General features: G+C 41.7%; 1 protein-coding gene across 1 annotated transcript; it reads right to left on the reverse strand.

The window, feature by feature from the left end:
• Positions 1 to 10754: 10754 nt before the first annotated feature.
• On the reverse strand, positions 10755 to 11771 carry LOC147732572 (uncharacterized). The gene has a single exon (XM_086958829.1). The coding sequence runs from the start codon at positions 11769 to 11771 to the stop codon at positions 10755 to 10757; it is 1017 nt and encodes a 338-aa protein (XP_086814955.1).
• Between the last annotated feature and the right edge of the window lie 807 nt (positions 11772 to 12578).

Genomic DNA, 12578 nt, shown 5'->3' on the forward strand with positions numbered 1-12578 from the left:
GCGGATCTACTGTCCATGTTTCTTGTAGTGCCACAATGTCGAAGGCCCTGACGCAGGTGGCAAAGTCGACATCGGTTACTTTGTTGGCAAGTCCGTTTATGTTCCATGAGCAGATCCGTAATGTGTCCTTTTTTGCTTTTCCCATATATAGTGAGCGAAGATTGCGTCAATCTTTTGTATTGTTGATGGTTCTTGCGAACCATCGTGTGTCTCCTTCCTGAGCTTGCAGGATAAGGGGATCGTTGTGGCTCCTTAGTTGCTCTGCTTGATGCCTCATGTCCATGTTGCAGTACCCTGAGGCTCCTCTCAGTACTGATGTAGTTGGTCTAGTAGATGCTGTCACAGAACCTCTCGGTAGGGCTGAGTTTAACAGATCCGGGTAACCTGGTTATCCCCAGGATTTTAGGATGTCCCTTTCTGAGAGTATTTTATGTGCTGTTGTTACAGTGGTCCATGTAGCTCTTGTTTTTTCGCCTGCCTTTACGTCACCGCAATTAATAAATTCTATTGACTTCAAGTCTGTTGTTTTTACTTCTGCTAGTTGCGGTAAGTGGGATAGTAACCGCAGTATGTTTCCTCGGTTCAGGATGCATGCCTCCCTTTAGAGGCGTATTCAGGTATGAACCATATTGCATTGGTGTCCCTTGCCCCTGCCCAGTTGGAGACACTGAATTGGTTTTTAGGAATTGGCCTACTGGCCTCTTTCGGTGCGCTATTCGGTGTCATTTGGATTCCTTCTATGTGGCATGAGTTTCTTTGATAGTTTGAACTCTGGCTGGTTTGAATTTGTTCTTGGGGTATAAGGAGATTTAGTTTTTGAGGTGTCTGGTGCTTTTTGGCCAATTGTTTTGTGGCTGCTGCGTCTATGGGCAGAAGCTGACTGTTCTGAGCTTTCTCATTTTCCCTTTTAGCTGTTTGTTCGCTGTGTTAGATGTTCAGACACCTCTGATTTGTGTTCCCCACCGCGGCGATGTTATTGGTTGAAGATGTAATTCTGGCATTGGTGGTGTGTCTAGTGTCCTGGTTTATAGTTTTAATGTGGATTCTCGCCCCTTTGTCTTCTTCCGTTCTAATGTTGATCTGGTAAGCGATAGGGTTTCCAACTCTAGGGGACTGGGAAGGGTTGGCTCCCGCCTCCCCTCTGGCGTCGTTCTTTCTGCTGAAGAAGTTTTGGGCGCCGCTAGTCATGTTTGCAGTTTTCTTAGTGGCGGTTATTTCAGGTGTGGGAGTGTTCTGTTGCGTTGTCCCATCGAGAGCTGATAATGACCCAGTGGAGTGTAGCTTTGTCCCTCCTTGCAGTGAAGATGCCCCAAAGAGTCTTTGGAAGCCGTTCCTAGTGGGACTTTGCTTATGTTTCCGACCTTTTCGTTGTTGTGCGCGTCTTTGTTTTGCATTTAATTTCATTTCAAAGATTTGTTCCTCTGCCTGTGGTAGCGAATGGCTGTGGCTAGAAGAAGGTACTGTAGGTTGTGGGTTGTTGTTATTTTTGGTAGTGGTTCCCAATTTGTTGGTTGTAGTCGGTGCGTGCTCCTTGCCGGCCTGCCCAGGCTGGTCGCTTACTGTGTCTTCCCAGTGACTAGGCATGGTCTGCTCTACGGTGAGCCGGGTATGGACGTTGTTTGATATCTTTTTGATTTGTAAGCATAAGTCCGTCAGCATGGCTGGGAGAGTTGCTAATTTGTCCACAATTGGGCTGCACCTGCAGGTTCGATGTTCTACTGACGTGTGATCAAGAGTGCTCTCCAGCGTTTTATTCAGGTTCCCCAGCTTGCCGTCAATTGCCACAACATAGACAGCCAGCGTGTTCAGAAGGGATAGTTGCAAGTCCATTTTATCAGTCTGATATTGCAGGGCCTCCACTAGGAGTTTCACAGTTTTAAGTAAGCTTGCCCAAGCATTGCCGTGGTAGGTGCCTTGCATATCCACTTTAGGGCTTCCAGCCTCGTTGCTGATTTTGCCGCTTGTGTCTGTTGTTAATATCTCTCCTTGGGTTGCAAGGAGTGCCTCCCACTCATCCTTATCTAAGTAAGATTGTTGATCAGGTTCTTCTTGGTCATTCGGCATATTGAATTGGGGCATCTTCGGATCGCATTGTTGTTGTGTTGAGACGTAGCGTGCCCCATCTTCTGAGCCTTGCTTGTACCTTTCTGCCATTAGGTTGTCCGTGTTTGCTTCCAGGGTTCCCTCTGCAGGATCAGGTTTGAGTCCCAACCGTAAGATTACAGTTGGGTTGTCTAGTTCACTGATGGCTAATGACTCTAATGATGCGCAATTTCCACAGTTTTTTTAATGTTGGTTGGCTTCGCCTGGGTGTTGAGGCCATTGTGTTGTTGTGGGCTTTCTCAGGGTTGCGGTTGTTTTTACTTGATACTTCAATATTATTTACTTGTTCTTCCCTTGCTCCATTGATCTCAATCTTGTTTCCCCTATCTCGTGCACATGTTGGTAGATCCTCGGAGTGCGATTCAGCGAGCTCTCTCTCTGGGGTTTTGAAATTCCATTTTACGGCGACTGCTGGGCCGTATGGAGTTGTTGTTGGGCTGACTGACCCTTGCCTTTCCCTCTTTCCTCCTTGGGCGGTAGACCCTTCAATCCCTTCCTCCTTATAGCGATTCTCTTGTCTGGAGGGCAGGAGAGGTGTTGGTAGACCCTCAGGTGCCATGGGACATGAGAGAAGGGTGTCACCTGCATTTTTGAGAAAGCAGAATTTAGTATCAATTTTAGGCTGGAATAGATGGCGTTTTGCTGTTTTAGTCCCTAGAGTTGGATTGCTTAGCCTCATGGAGTCTTGTAGAATTTCAATTATGGTGTTATCCTCCTGTGTAACAGGTCTTGACTTGACCTGTGGTTGTCCCTCTATGCCGTCCGGGGTCTTCAACTTCCTTTTCCGCCTCACAGTTTGGTTCGCAGCCGCTTTAGGTCCCCCGCGTACACGTCCTGATCTCATGCTTCATGTTTTTTTGAGGATTTTTTGGACTGTTTAATCTCTTTTAACTTTTAGACTATGTTGCATAGTTTAAGCTGTTTGAGGTATTTTTCTTTTTCTTTATGCGTTATCAGCGGCGTTTTAGAGGCTTTTGTGGGCTTTGTAGGCTGCTGTGGGTTATGCTGCTTAAGTTGCTTGCGCCTTGTGACTCGCTTTCACTAACAGTGCTCAAAGTGCTTTAATTAGGCGCTAAAGTCACTAAAATTGCTAAGAGCAGTCCCGTCCCACAAAAGACCTGCTCACAGGTTGTCCGCAATTATCCACTCACCGCACTGGACAGTGTCCTACGACTCCAGCCGCGATGTGATGAGAAGGTGCAGCTATCCCTCACATGGGAAGCCCGAGTTGCTCCTACACCTCTCCCGGCCGCCGCTCGGCTCCTGCCGCACTGAATGGCAACCGCAGGTCCAACTGCTACTCACAACTCATGGAAGGGGCTTAACTGGCGCTGGGGCGGGCTGTCCACTGTTGCTTTGCTAGCTCCCCAATTCCCGCATCTGCTGCTGTAGCTGATTGGGCACTGGTGGATCTGGAGGGTCCTGCCCGTTACCACTGCTGTGCCTGTGCTTTGCCTCCCGTGAGATGCTCCTGCTGCTACAAGATGCCTCCTTGCGGCTCCCGCCGCTACCGTGCTCCCACCGCTACCGGGCCATTCCCGCTTTTTGGCCGACGCGGTTCTCCGCCCTGCCATATGCTCCCTCTCCGTACTCCACGCAGTCCGCGGGTAGCAGGGGGGGCGAGGGCGGAAAACGAGAGGGTGGAAAACGAGCAAAGGCGCCAAACACCAGCCAGGGAGCCGCTTCGCCCAAGTTGGGGAGGGGGGAGACGAGAGATCGAGGCCGGTCAAAGCCGTGGCTAGCTCAACCGCCACCCAGCGCGTCCGCTCAGCGTGTCCACTCACTCCGCTCTGCAGTGCGGCACTCCGGAACAGGAAATGGAAACAGTAAATGTTACATATACAAGCAATAATAGTAGATCCAAACAAAAGTACAAAGAATATAATAAAAAACACTATCGTTATATTTAGCATCAATAAATGTCTTGTGATTGAGAGCGCGGCACACCACATTGATTCAGCAGACCATACTCATGTGTATTTGGCCATGAGGATGGATTTAACATCCTTTTTAAAAGCAGTAGTGGACAGGTTAAGTCTGATTTCTGGGGGTAAAGCATTCCAAATTCTAGGTGCCATCCCAGAGAAGGATCTGTTATAGGTTTTTTCTTATGGAATTTTTGTGGCTTCGGTAGTAATTTTTCCGCATTTCTTGAGGATCTGGACCCACCAGAGATCGTCAGTTTCTGTGGCAGGTAACTGGGAGTCTTTTGATGTAAGGCTCTGTGCTACCCTAGCTGATCCCGATAGGTTATGCCGGCTTGCACCCAATTGGCTGATACAGAATCACGTGCACCGGAACATTCTCCTTTTCCGGTGGCACCGCGACTCCTCTACTCTAATGATCGTGAGGTTTCCCACGTATTTTGAGGACTCCCATTGAGGACCCGTTTCTATTCATTTACCGGTAAGCGGCCCTTCTAGCGCTATTGTACTGTATAATTTGGTATTGCTGGTTTTATAAACTTTCGAGCGTTACATATAGTCTTGCATTACTTTTGACAGAATCGCCCCGTTACCTGCGCCGTGCAATTGCGGCTATCGGGTAAGATTCTAGTTGCTTACAGCACAAGACAGGCATGTAATTTGCACGTTCTGTTCCATCTTATGGCCTCATTTCTGTTCCAGGAGCTGCCATTCCTTAAATAAATTGCGCACCATAGAGCCTTATCCGGTGCTCCCCGGTAAGCTCTACATTACCTTGGTACCTTTGGTTGAACGGTCATTTCACTCTCTTTGCACTGTTTAGGGTATATAAACCCTGATCCCCGCACTGTTAGGGGTATCAATGTGGACATCACTCTTGGTTACGTAGTTGTGTATACATTTTTTAATTATGGTTTGTACACACGGGGTTCCCCCGACTTTTGGCTTTATAGGCTCTGTGCACAGCTGATGTTCCCTTTCCTTTTTCTCTATACACACGCTCCTATTCTGTGTGTTGTCATGCTTTTAACTTGCGTGAAAAGCCCATGTAGGTTTTCACTAACTTGCTGGGATATGCATTACACTTACTGTGAGTGATATCCATGGTTTTTGACACAGATCTTATTGCTAGTTACTGTTGGTTTAAATGTCAGACATGTGTCTAATTTTCTGTTTATGTCCCCCCCCCTTTTTGTTATCTTTCTTTAATCATGTAAATTTATGATATTCAGACTGCCTTAATTTGCCTACTTTCTCTTGTTTGTTCCTTCCTTGTGTGTGATAGTTGGGCCCCGGCTGGTGTCCCACTTGTATCACACCTAACTTTTATGCACCTTTTACATTGGAAATTAAACTGTCCGGCTGGACATTGGATATAGAACTATTGAGTCTATATTTATTGGAAGTCATTGTTCTCAGGTCTAGGGACATTGTTTTTGTTAATATATAAGCACCCAAGGTCCCTAGCTTATTGCACCTTTGGGTACCCTTGTTTTTTAAATAGTAAGGCTCTGTACGTCATGCACGCAATTTTCAGCGGAATTCTCGCATCTAGGGCTAGCCAGTTCAGGGATTGAAGGTCCGGGGAGATGTGGGAGGTACGTTTAGATCCAGTTATGAGTCTTGCTGCAGCATTAATTGAAGCTCTAAGAGGTGCAGTTGATGCTTTGGGTAGGCCACAAAGGGAGGCGCAACCGTATTCCACTCGGTATAACCAGAGCTTGTACCGCCTGCTTAAAGTCATTGTGTGGTAGGAAGGGTTTTAGTTTCCTCAATGTGTTTATCTGGAAGTTGGCTCCCTTTGTAGCATTGCTGATATGTTTTTGCATGTTGAGGTTACTGTCTAAAGTTATTCCAAGTGACTTCGCTCAATCCACAATGGTAGGTTGTATGTTGAACGCCGTGATATGTTTGATCCAATCTTGTATTTTCGGGATTTGAGCCGGTGGGGCTATTATTAGAAATTCAGTCTTTAGGGCGTTTAATTTAAGATGATTCTCTGCCAGCCAAGTTTGGGTGTTCCTAAGAGCTGTATTAAGTAGTTTGATGTCCTCTAAGGAGTGTATCTTGAGGTATAGCTGAGTATCATCTGCGTACATGTGGTATTGCACGTTAGAGGTTTGTGGAATTTCAGTTAGAGGTTCCAGGAAGAGATCAAACAGTGTTGGGGATAGTGCTGATCCTTTCGGTACCCCCATGGTCACTGGGACGGGCTTGGACAGGGTGTTCTTGATTTTGAATTGCTGTGTCCAATTTGGAGAACTGACATGAACCAGCTTAGCACTGCCCCAGATAAGCCCATTCTGTGTTTCAGGAGGTCTAACAGGCTCTCATGTTTAACCGTATCAAAGGCAGGTTAAGTAGGATGAGTAAACAGGATCCATTTTGGTCAAGTATTTGCAGCGCATCATCAGTGATGTGTGTCATGGCTGATTCTGTGCTATGCCTCACAAAAGAGAGAGTTACACAGAAAACCAGAAAGGACTGGGTGATATAAACAGTAAACAAAGGGATTTCCTTTCTGTGTTGCTCAATTAATTCTCATACTAATAAAACGACCATCTATTAACTGTCATGACACAACTAAGGGATTGTTTGAATACAAAATAGGTTTCACTGTTACTTTTTTCATCAATAAAAATTGATCAGTACATCAGGTGATTTAGACAGCAACACCGTTTTGAATCTGGCTCACTCAGAGCGTATTTGTTCAGGCTGTAGTCTCTATCATCTAACAGGTTGCATCTTTAACCTAGTATACATCAATATTCACAAAAAAATAATATACATTGAAATGTACAAACAATTTAAAACAATACTCATAAAGGTCCTTTTGTCGACGCGTTTCGGTGTCTTTAAAGTTCTTAATACACCTTCTTCAGGACAGATTAGTTATAAACAAGTCATCTTCAATCTAAAAATAAATATATACAGTTAAAATCAAGAATTCCCATGTACATTTTATAGAAACACCTATTTAAACAGAATTTTCCCTTTAGAATTTACTAATAAATTTGTGTCAACTAGAATGGTCAAAAAGGTAGGGTTGATTTTCCTTACATAAATTGCAAAACCCATTGGCTTTCATTCATGTAGTGGTGAACCTTCACTTTTCCTTCTCACGGTCTCTATTCTTTGAAGTGTTTTTATAAATTTAACCTCCGTTGCCTACAATATCGGAGCAAAAAGAGACTCACTATTAGTTTTTTCAAATTTTACTTTTTCCTAATCTGTGTCAGTAACTTCTACATACATAAACACTTACTTTATGTGCAAAGGATATGTGTTCTTTATGGTTTTGTTTGTATGAAAACCACTTTTCGCATGATGGTCTCATTGTATACTCATATGTGGATCGAAGGGTCTCAAGAGATAGGACTTCCTTAGTCGATATAGCACCACCTCTTCTCTTTAGTGGTATCGGGTTTTAGCACCTGAGGGGGCGGGAAAATGTTGTGATATTTCTTCATTAGAAATTACTTAAGTTCACTGTTGGATCATATAGTATTCTTATAGACCGCTATTTACTTTACTGTCGTAGTGAGAGGTAGTATAGTACACACTCACAATTTAATACATGGTACTAGCTGTTTATTCTTACAGTGCTAAATACTGACAACTTATAACTAAGACTATTTCGAGCCATTGCAATACTGGTCCTTATAGTATACATATAGCCGCTGACTAACTTGACAAATGAGAAGTTTACTTCAGTAAGGTGTCAGCTATATTCCATACGTGAATATGGAGCCATATTTACATATTTAATTGCTAAGGTTATCTTAGCATAGAAACAAAAGGTCTATTAATCCATAAGGTTTTTGCTTAGACAGGTTATTTAAGCTTTTTTTTCTCTCTTTACAACTACCTACTAAGTGGGCCCAACTTATGTATATAGCGGGTGCTGTCTCATACCTTGTATTCTCAGATAGCCTCCCCTAATTTTAGACTATTTCCAAAGCGTGTCCCACATACCTTCAAATACACGGTCTCCTGTCTTGACTGCAGTCAGCTCCTGGATGAACTGACTCAATTTAATGGGAGTTTATATACACATGCGCCGCTAGCATAATTGGCTTAATTGGCGTCAATTAACCAAAATACGTTACAATCGTTCCGTATTTATTCACTGGCGCCATTTTGGTAGTATGTGTCAGTGGTTACCATGATAACTTGCTCGTATTCTGTCCATATCCATTTCTCCCAATATGATATTATAATAAATTAAACCTGTGGTCTCTCCACTTGTTATTAAAGGTAGCAAGTTTAAGTATACGGGTTGTATCTAAAGAAACCGTTCGGAATGCCGCTTGATTAATGGTTGATATCCATTCATATCAATACGGTGGTTTTGTACACACGATATTTGTAGTTCTTATATACTTTCATTTATAATTTGGCGGAACGTCACTGCAAGTTTCAATATAATGCTTACATCAACACAGCCGTTCGCTTTTTAACCCATTTCCTGGTTGATTTCTATTCCTGTTAGCGCGGCGAATATATAGGCGCCATGTTTGTAGTTCTTATAGCCTACTGTATGTAGATAGATATAGCGTAACTCGTAATTCATCTTAATCTATAAGTTTAATGATGGTAAATAACTCCACATTGTGCTGAAAAAACGACCCTTATTGCAGTGGTCCGATCAGAGTAGGGAAATAAATAAATTTGATATTATGGTTGTTTTGTAAAGGACAATATTATTTGCTAAATTCATCTAACCTATTTGCAATACGGCCGCCATTTCTGTAGTTTACTACGTGTCTGTATTTATTTATGAACATAGTTTCCTGCTATTTCAGTGCTGACACATACATATATTCTACTCAAATGCATGATGTATGATTCCATATGTGTTAGTTTTCTAGACATCCTGTGAATAAACATCCTACATTCCATTTAGATGGACTCCACTATATCATAAGGTATTCGTGGTGCAGTCTCATTTATAAATTCAAGCGTACATTGTTTGTTAACACATTAAAAGCATTTCATACTTGTTTACACTTGTAGCGGTCATATAGCTTTTAAACATAATAGACTTATATACATTTTTTTTTGTCCTACACACATTTCATCTTATTTGATATTAACATAACCAGAAAGTGTTCTACATGCTGTTTAGTGGGGCTACAGTGTATTTTAATGCCAATATACTTGGAAATGCCATATCACGTTATTAGTCAAACAATAGTATAACAAAATCGAAAACCAATGTTCAGTCTATTATTCAAGTGACCCAGGTGGGGTTTTGAAGTTTTCTGAAAATTTGGTAAATGTATCTCCGTGCACTCGATAGGTTGTGAGCTATGAAACCAATTTGGGTGCGTTTCCTTGTCGCACTATGCCTATAGTGCCTTATGAAATGGGTCCAACATGTGATTGGGAAATCACTAAAAGGCGCGCTAATTTCACATGAAACTAGGTCAGTTTCTTAAAGGATTACTATCTTTATTCGAAAAAATACAATCAGATGTTCCTTATATTCTTCTTTTAAGAATTTATTGTCATTCCAAAGAATATTCCTTCATCAAATGATAATAGATAATTATATCCGTGTTGAATAGTTCATAACATTACTTCATGCTTGCCCAATGCATTTCGGGTTAGTAGAAATAACCCTTCATCAGGGGCCTGAAAATGTAAACATACAGGACCTTAGCTTTCAAATAAGAAACATTAAATCATTCAAAACAACAGTAAATCAAAGTATCTACAATGGGTACCGTATGAAAAACATTCACTATCAAAACATTGCAAATCATAGATAGTATCAGGTTACTGCATTACATCGTCTATAAGTGAGCTCAAACATTATGATTAATGCGTGGAATGTATTCAATTAAACAGTAAGGAGTATGCGTGGATCGCGCTTGAGAATGAGGCACAGGTTAAAAGTGGTGGTAGCTGTAAAGAAGCAAAGAGGAAAAGTTAAGCGCTCGAGGGGATCAGATACAGCGGTTACTGCGGAACTTACCGGAGAAGTAACGTGTAGTGCTCTCCAGGTTACGAACGCGGAACCGGTCAGGATTAATGAAAGACCAATGGAAGAGCTTGTTATAGGGATGTGCGTGGGTCACGTGATCGGGAAAGCTCAGTGTGAAATGGATAGAGGGAAGTATTAAAGTGATTATAACACTAGGAATGATGCTCAATGTCAGATAAAGGTCAAGATTGCGACGTAATAGGAAAGATATAGAAAACTAGAAAACTTAAACTGACGGAGAAAAACGCCGTAATGAGAATGCTACACGTAGAATGATAGGCTCACCCGTGATCATGTGATCGGAAGTAAAGAAGTAAACAAACATACGCAGAGGGTCACGATGTGGGAGGGGTCATGGGATCTGGCGTCTGTTTGGTAAACAAACGCTCATGAAAGGTTCAAAATCAAAAACGTATACGTGGTTAGATGCATGCGGCGCATGTAGAATAAGGAAAATAGAAGGGTGTTGATTGATAATGTGAGACTGAAGATTGAAGTTGACAAATACTGGAAGTACAGCATTATAGTGAAGTGTCAAAACGTGTGTGAGAAAACACTGATAAATGATGCTTTCTGAACCAAAACATGATTTGTGAGGTTAACATACTGCATGCATGTAATCAACCAGATAGATACAATCATATTGTGCAAGTCAATGATTTGAGCTTAATAAATGTCCTATGTAGCATAGGAGGAGGGGTGAGCAGTCACTCGTGATACCAAATGTTGTGTCGTAATTAAAGGAAGCACGAGTATTCAATTCTATCGTTGATCCCTATTGGTTGGAGGGAATTCAGTTTTTTATTCCAATAAAATTCAGCTTGTAGACGTTGTTTCGTTGGATCAATGTATTGACGTTGCGGGAGTATCTCCAGTATGGTAAAATTTAGCTGTGAAATTTGGTGATTGTTTTCAAGCCAATGCATGGCCACTGCTGATTTCAGGTTTTTCGTGCGAATATTACTTTTATGTTCTGATATTCTGGTTTTGATCTTCCTTTCCGTCTGTCCGACATATATTTTGCCGCATGGGCATTTAATTGCATTAATCACATTTTTTGTGTCGCAAGTTCCCGTGTATTGAAGATCAATTTTATGGCCTTTGGTAGGGTGCATAAATGTATTTCCAAGTATTGCATTGTTGCAGTGTATGCAGTTGAGACATTTCAACATCCCCTTAGATTGGATTTTGATGGCTTTTTTTGTTGTAAGCAACTCTTTGAGATTTTTTGATCTTTTGAAAGCAAAGGTTAGGTGATCACTATATAGGTTAGTCAAATCCGGTTCTGTCATGATCAGATTCCAATGTCGATTGATAATTTTCTTGATTTGTTTGGATGCTGTAGAGTATTTTAAAACACATACTGTCTTTTTTTCTATGGATTGTGGTTTAGGTGTTAACAAATGTTCTCTTGGTAGGTTGGACACTTTTTTGATTGATTCATCTAGGATATCTTTGGGATATCCTCGTTCTAGATATTGTTGTTGTTGATCCGCGATGGTTTCTTCTAATCTGTGTGGATCAGAGGTGATTCTTTTGAGGCGAATGAATTGGGATGTTGGTAAATGTTTTTTTAAGGTTTCAGGATGGAAGCTTTGAAACAACAAGCTGGAGTTTCGATCTGTTGGTTTTTTATAGACTTGAGTGTGTAGTTTTTGGTTGCTGATGGTTATCTGAACATCTAGGAAAGAAATGGTTTCTTTTTGAATAGTATAGGTGAATTTGATTCTGGGATTCAATTGGTTTATTTCCATGATATTGGTAAGAAGTTGTTCTTTTTCACCTTTCCAGATCAGGAACAGATCGTCTATGTATCGTTTAAATGTTACTAAATGGTCAGTCCAGTTAGTGTTGTTCAGAATGTTCTCATGTTCGAATTTGGACATAAACAGATTTGCATACGAGGGAGCTCCCCCGAAGCCCATGGATGTGCCATTGCATTGATTGTAGAATTTATTGTCCCATTCAAAATAGCTGTGATATAGTGCGAAGTGCATGAGTTCCATTAGAAAGATCTTATTAGCTTCACATTCTTCGTCTCTTAGTATGTTCCATTCAAGCGCTTCAAGGCCTTCATTGTGAGGTATAGAAGTGTATAGTGACACTACATCGATTGTACTGAGCCAATATTCTGTATTTGGTTCCAACTCGATGGTTTTGAGCAAGTTGAGAAAAGATGTGGTATCTTTGATGTAGGTTTGCCCTTTTTGTACGATCGGCTGTAGAAAACAGTCTAAGTATTTACCAATGCTGTCTGATAAAGACCTGCAAGCAGACACTATGGGTCTGAAGGGTCACCCCTCCTCCTATGCTACATAGGACATTTATTAAGCTCAAATCATTGACTTGCACAATATGATTGTATCTATCTGGTTGATTACATGCATGCAGTATGTTAACCTCACAAATCATGTTTTGGTTCAGAAAGTATCATTTATCAGTGTTTTCTCACACACGTTTTGACACTTCACTATAATGCTGTACCAAGAGAACATTTGTTAACACCTAAAGCACAATCCATAGAAAGAAAGACAGTATGTGTTTTAAAATACTCTACAGCA

The sequence above is a fragment of the Lissotriton vulgaris genome, chromosome 2_1, assembly GCF_964263255.1.
Source record: "Lissotriton vulgaris chromosome 2_1, aLisVul1.2, whole genome shotgun sequence".
Classification (NCBI taxonomy): Eukaryota; Metazoa; Chordata; class Amphibia; order Caudata; family Salamandridae; genus Lissotriton; species Lissotriton vulgaris.

Excerpts from the sequence above, each read along its gene's own strand:
- LOC147732572 (XM_086958829.1), bottom strand. The coding sequence starts at position 11,771 with ATGGAAATAAACCAATTGAATCCCAGAATCAAATTCACCTATACTATT.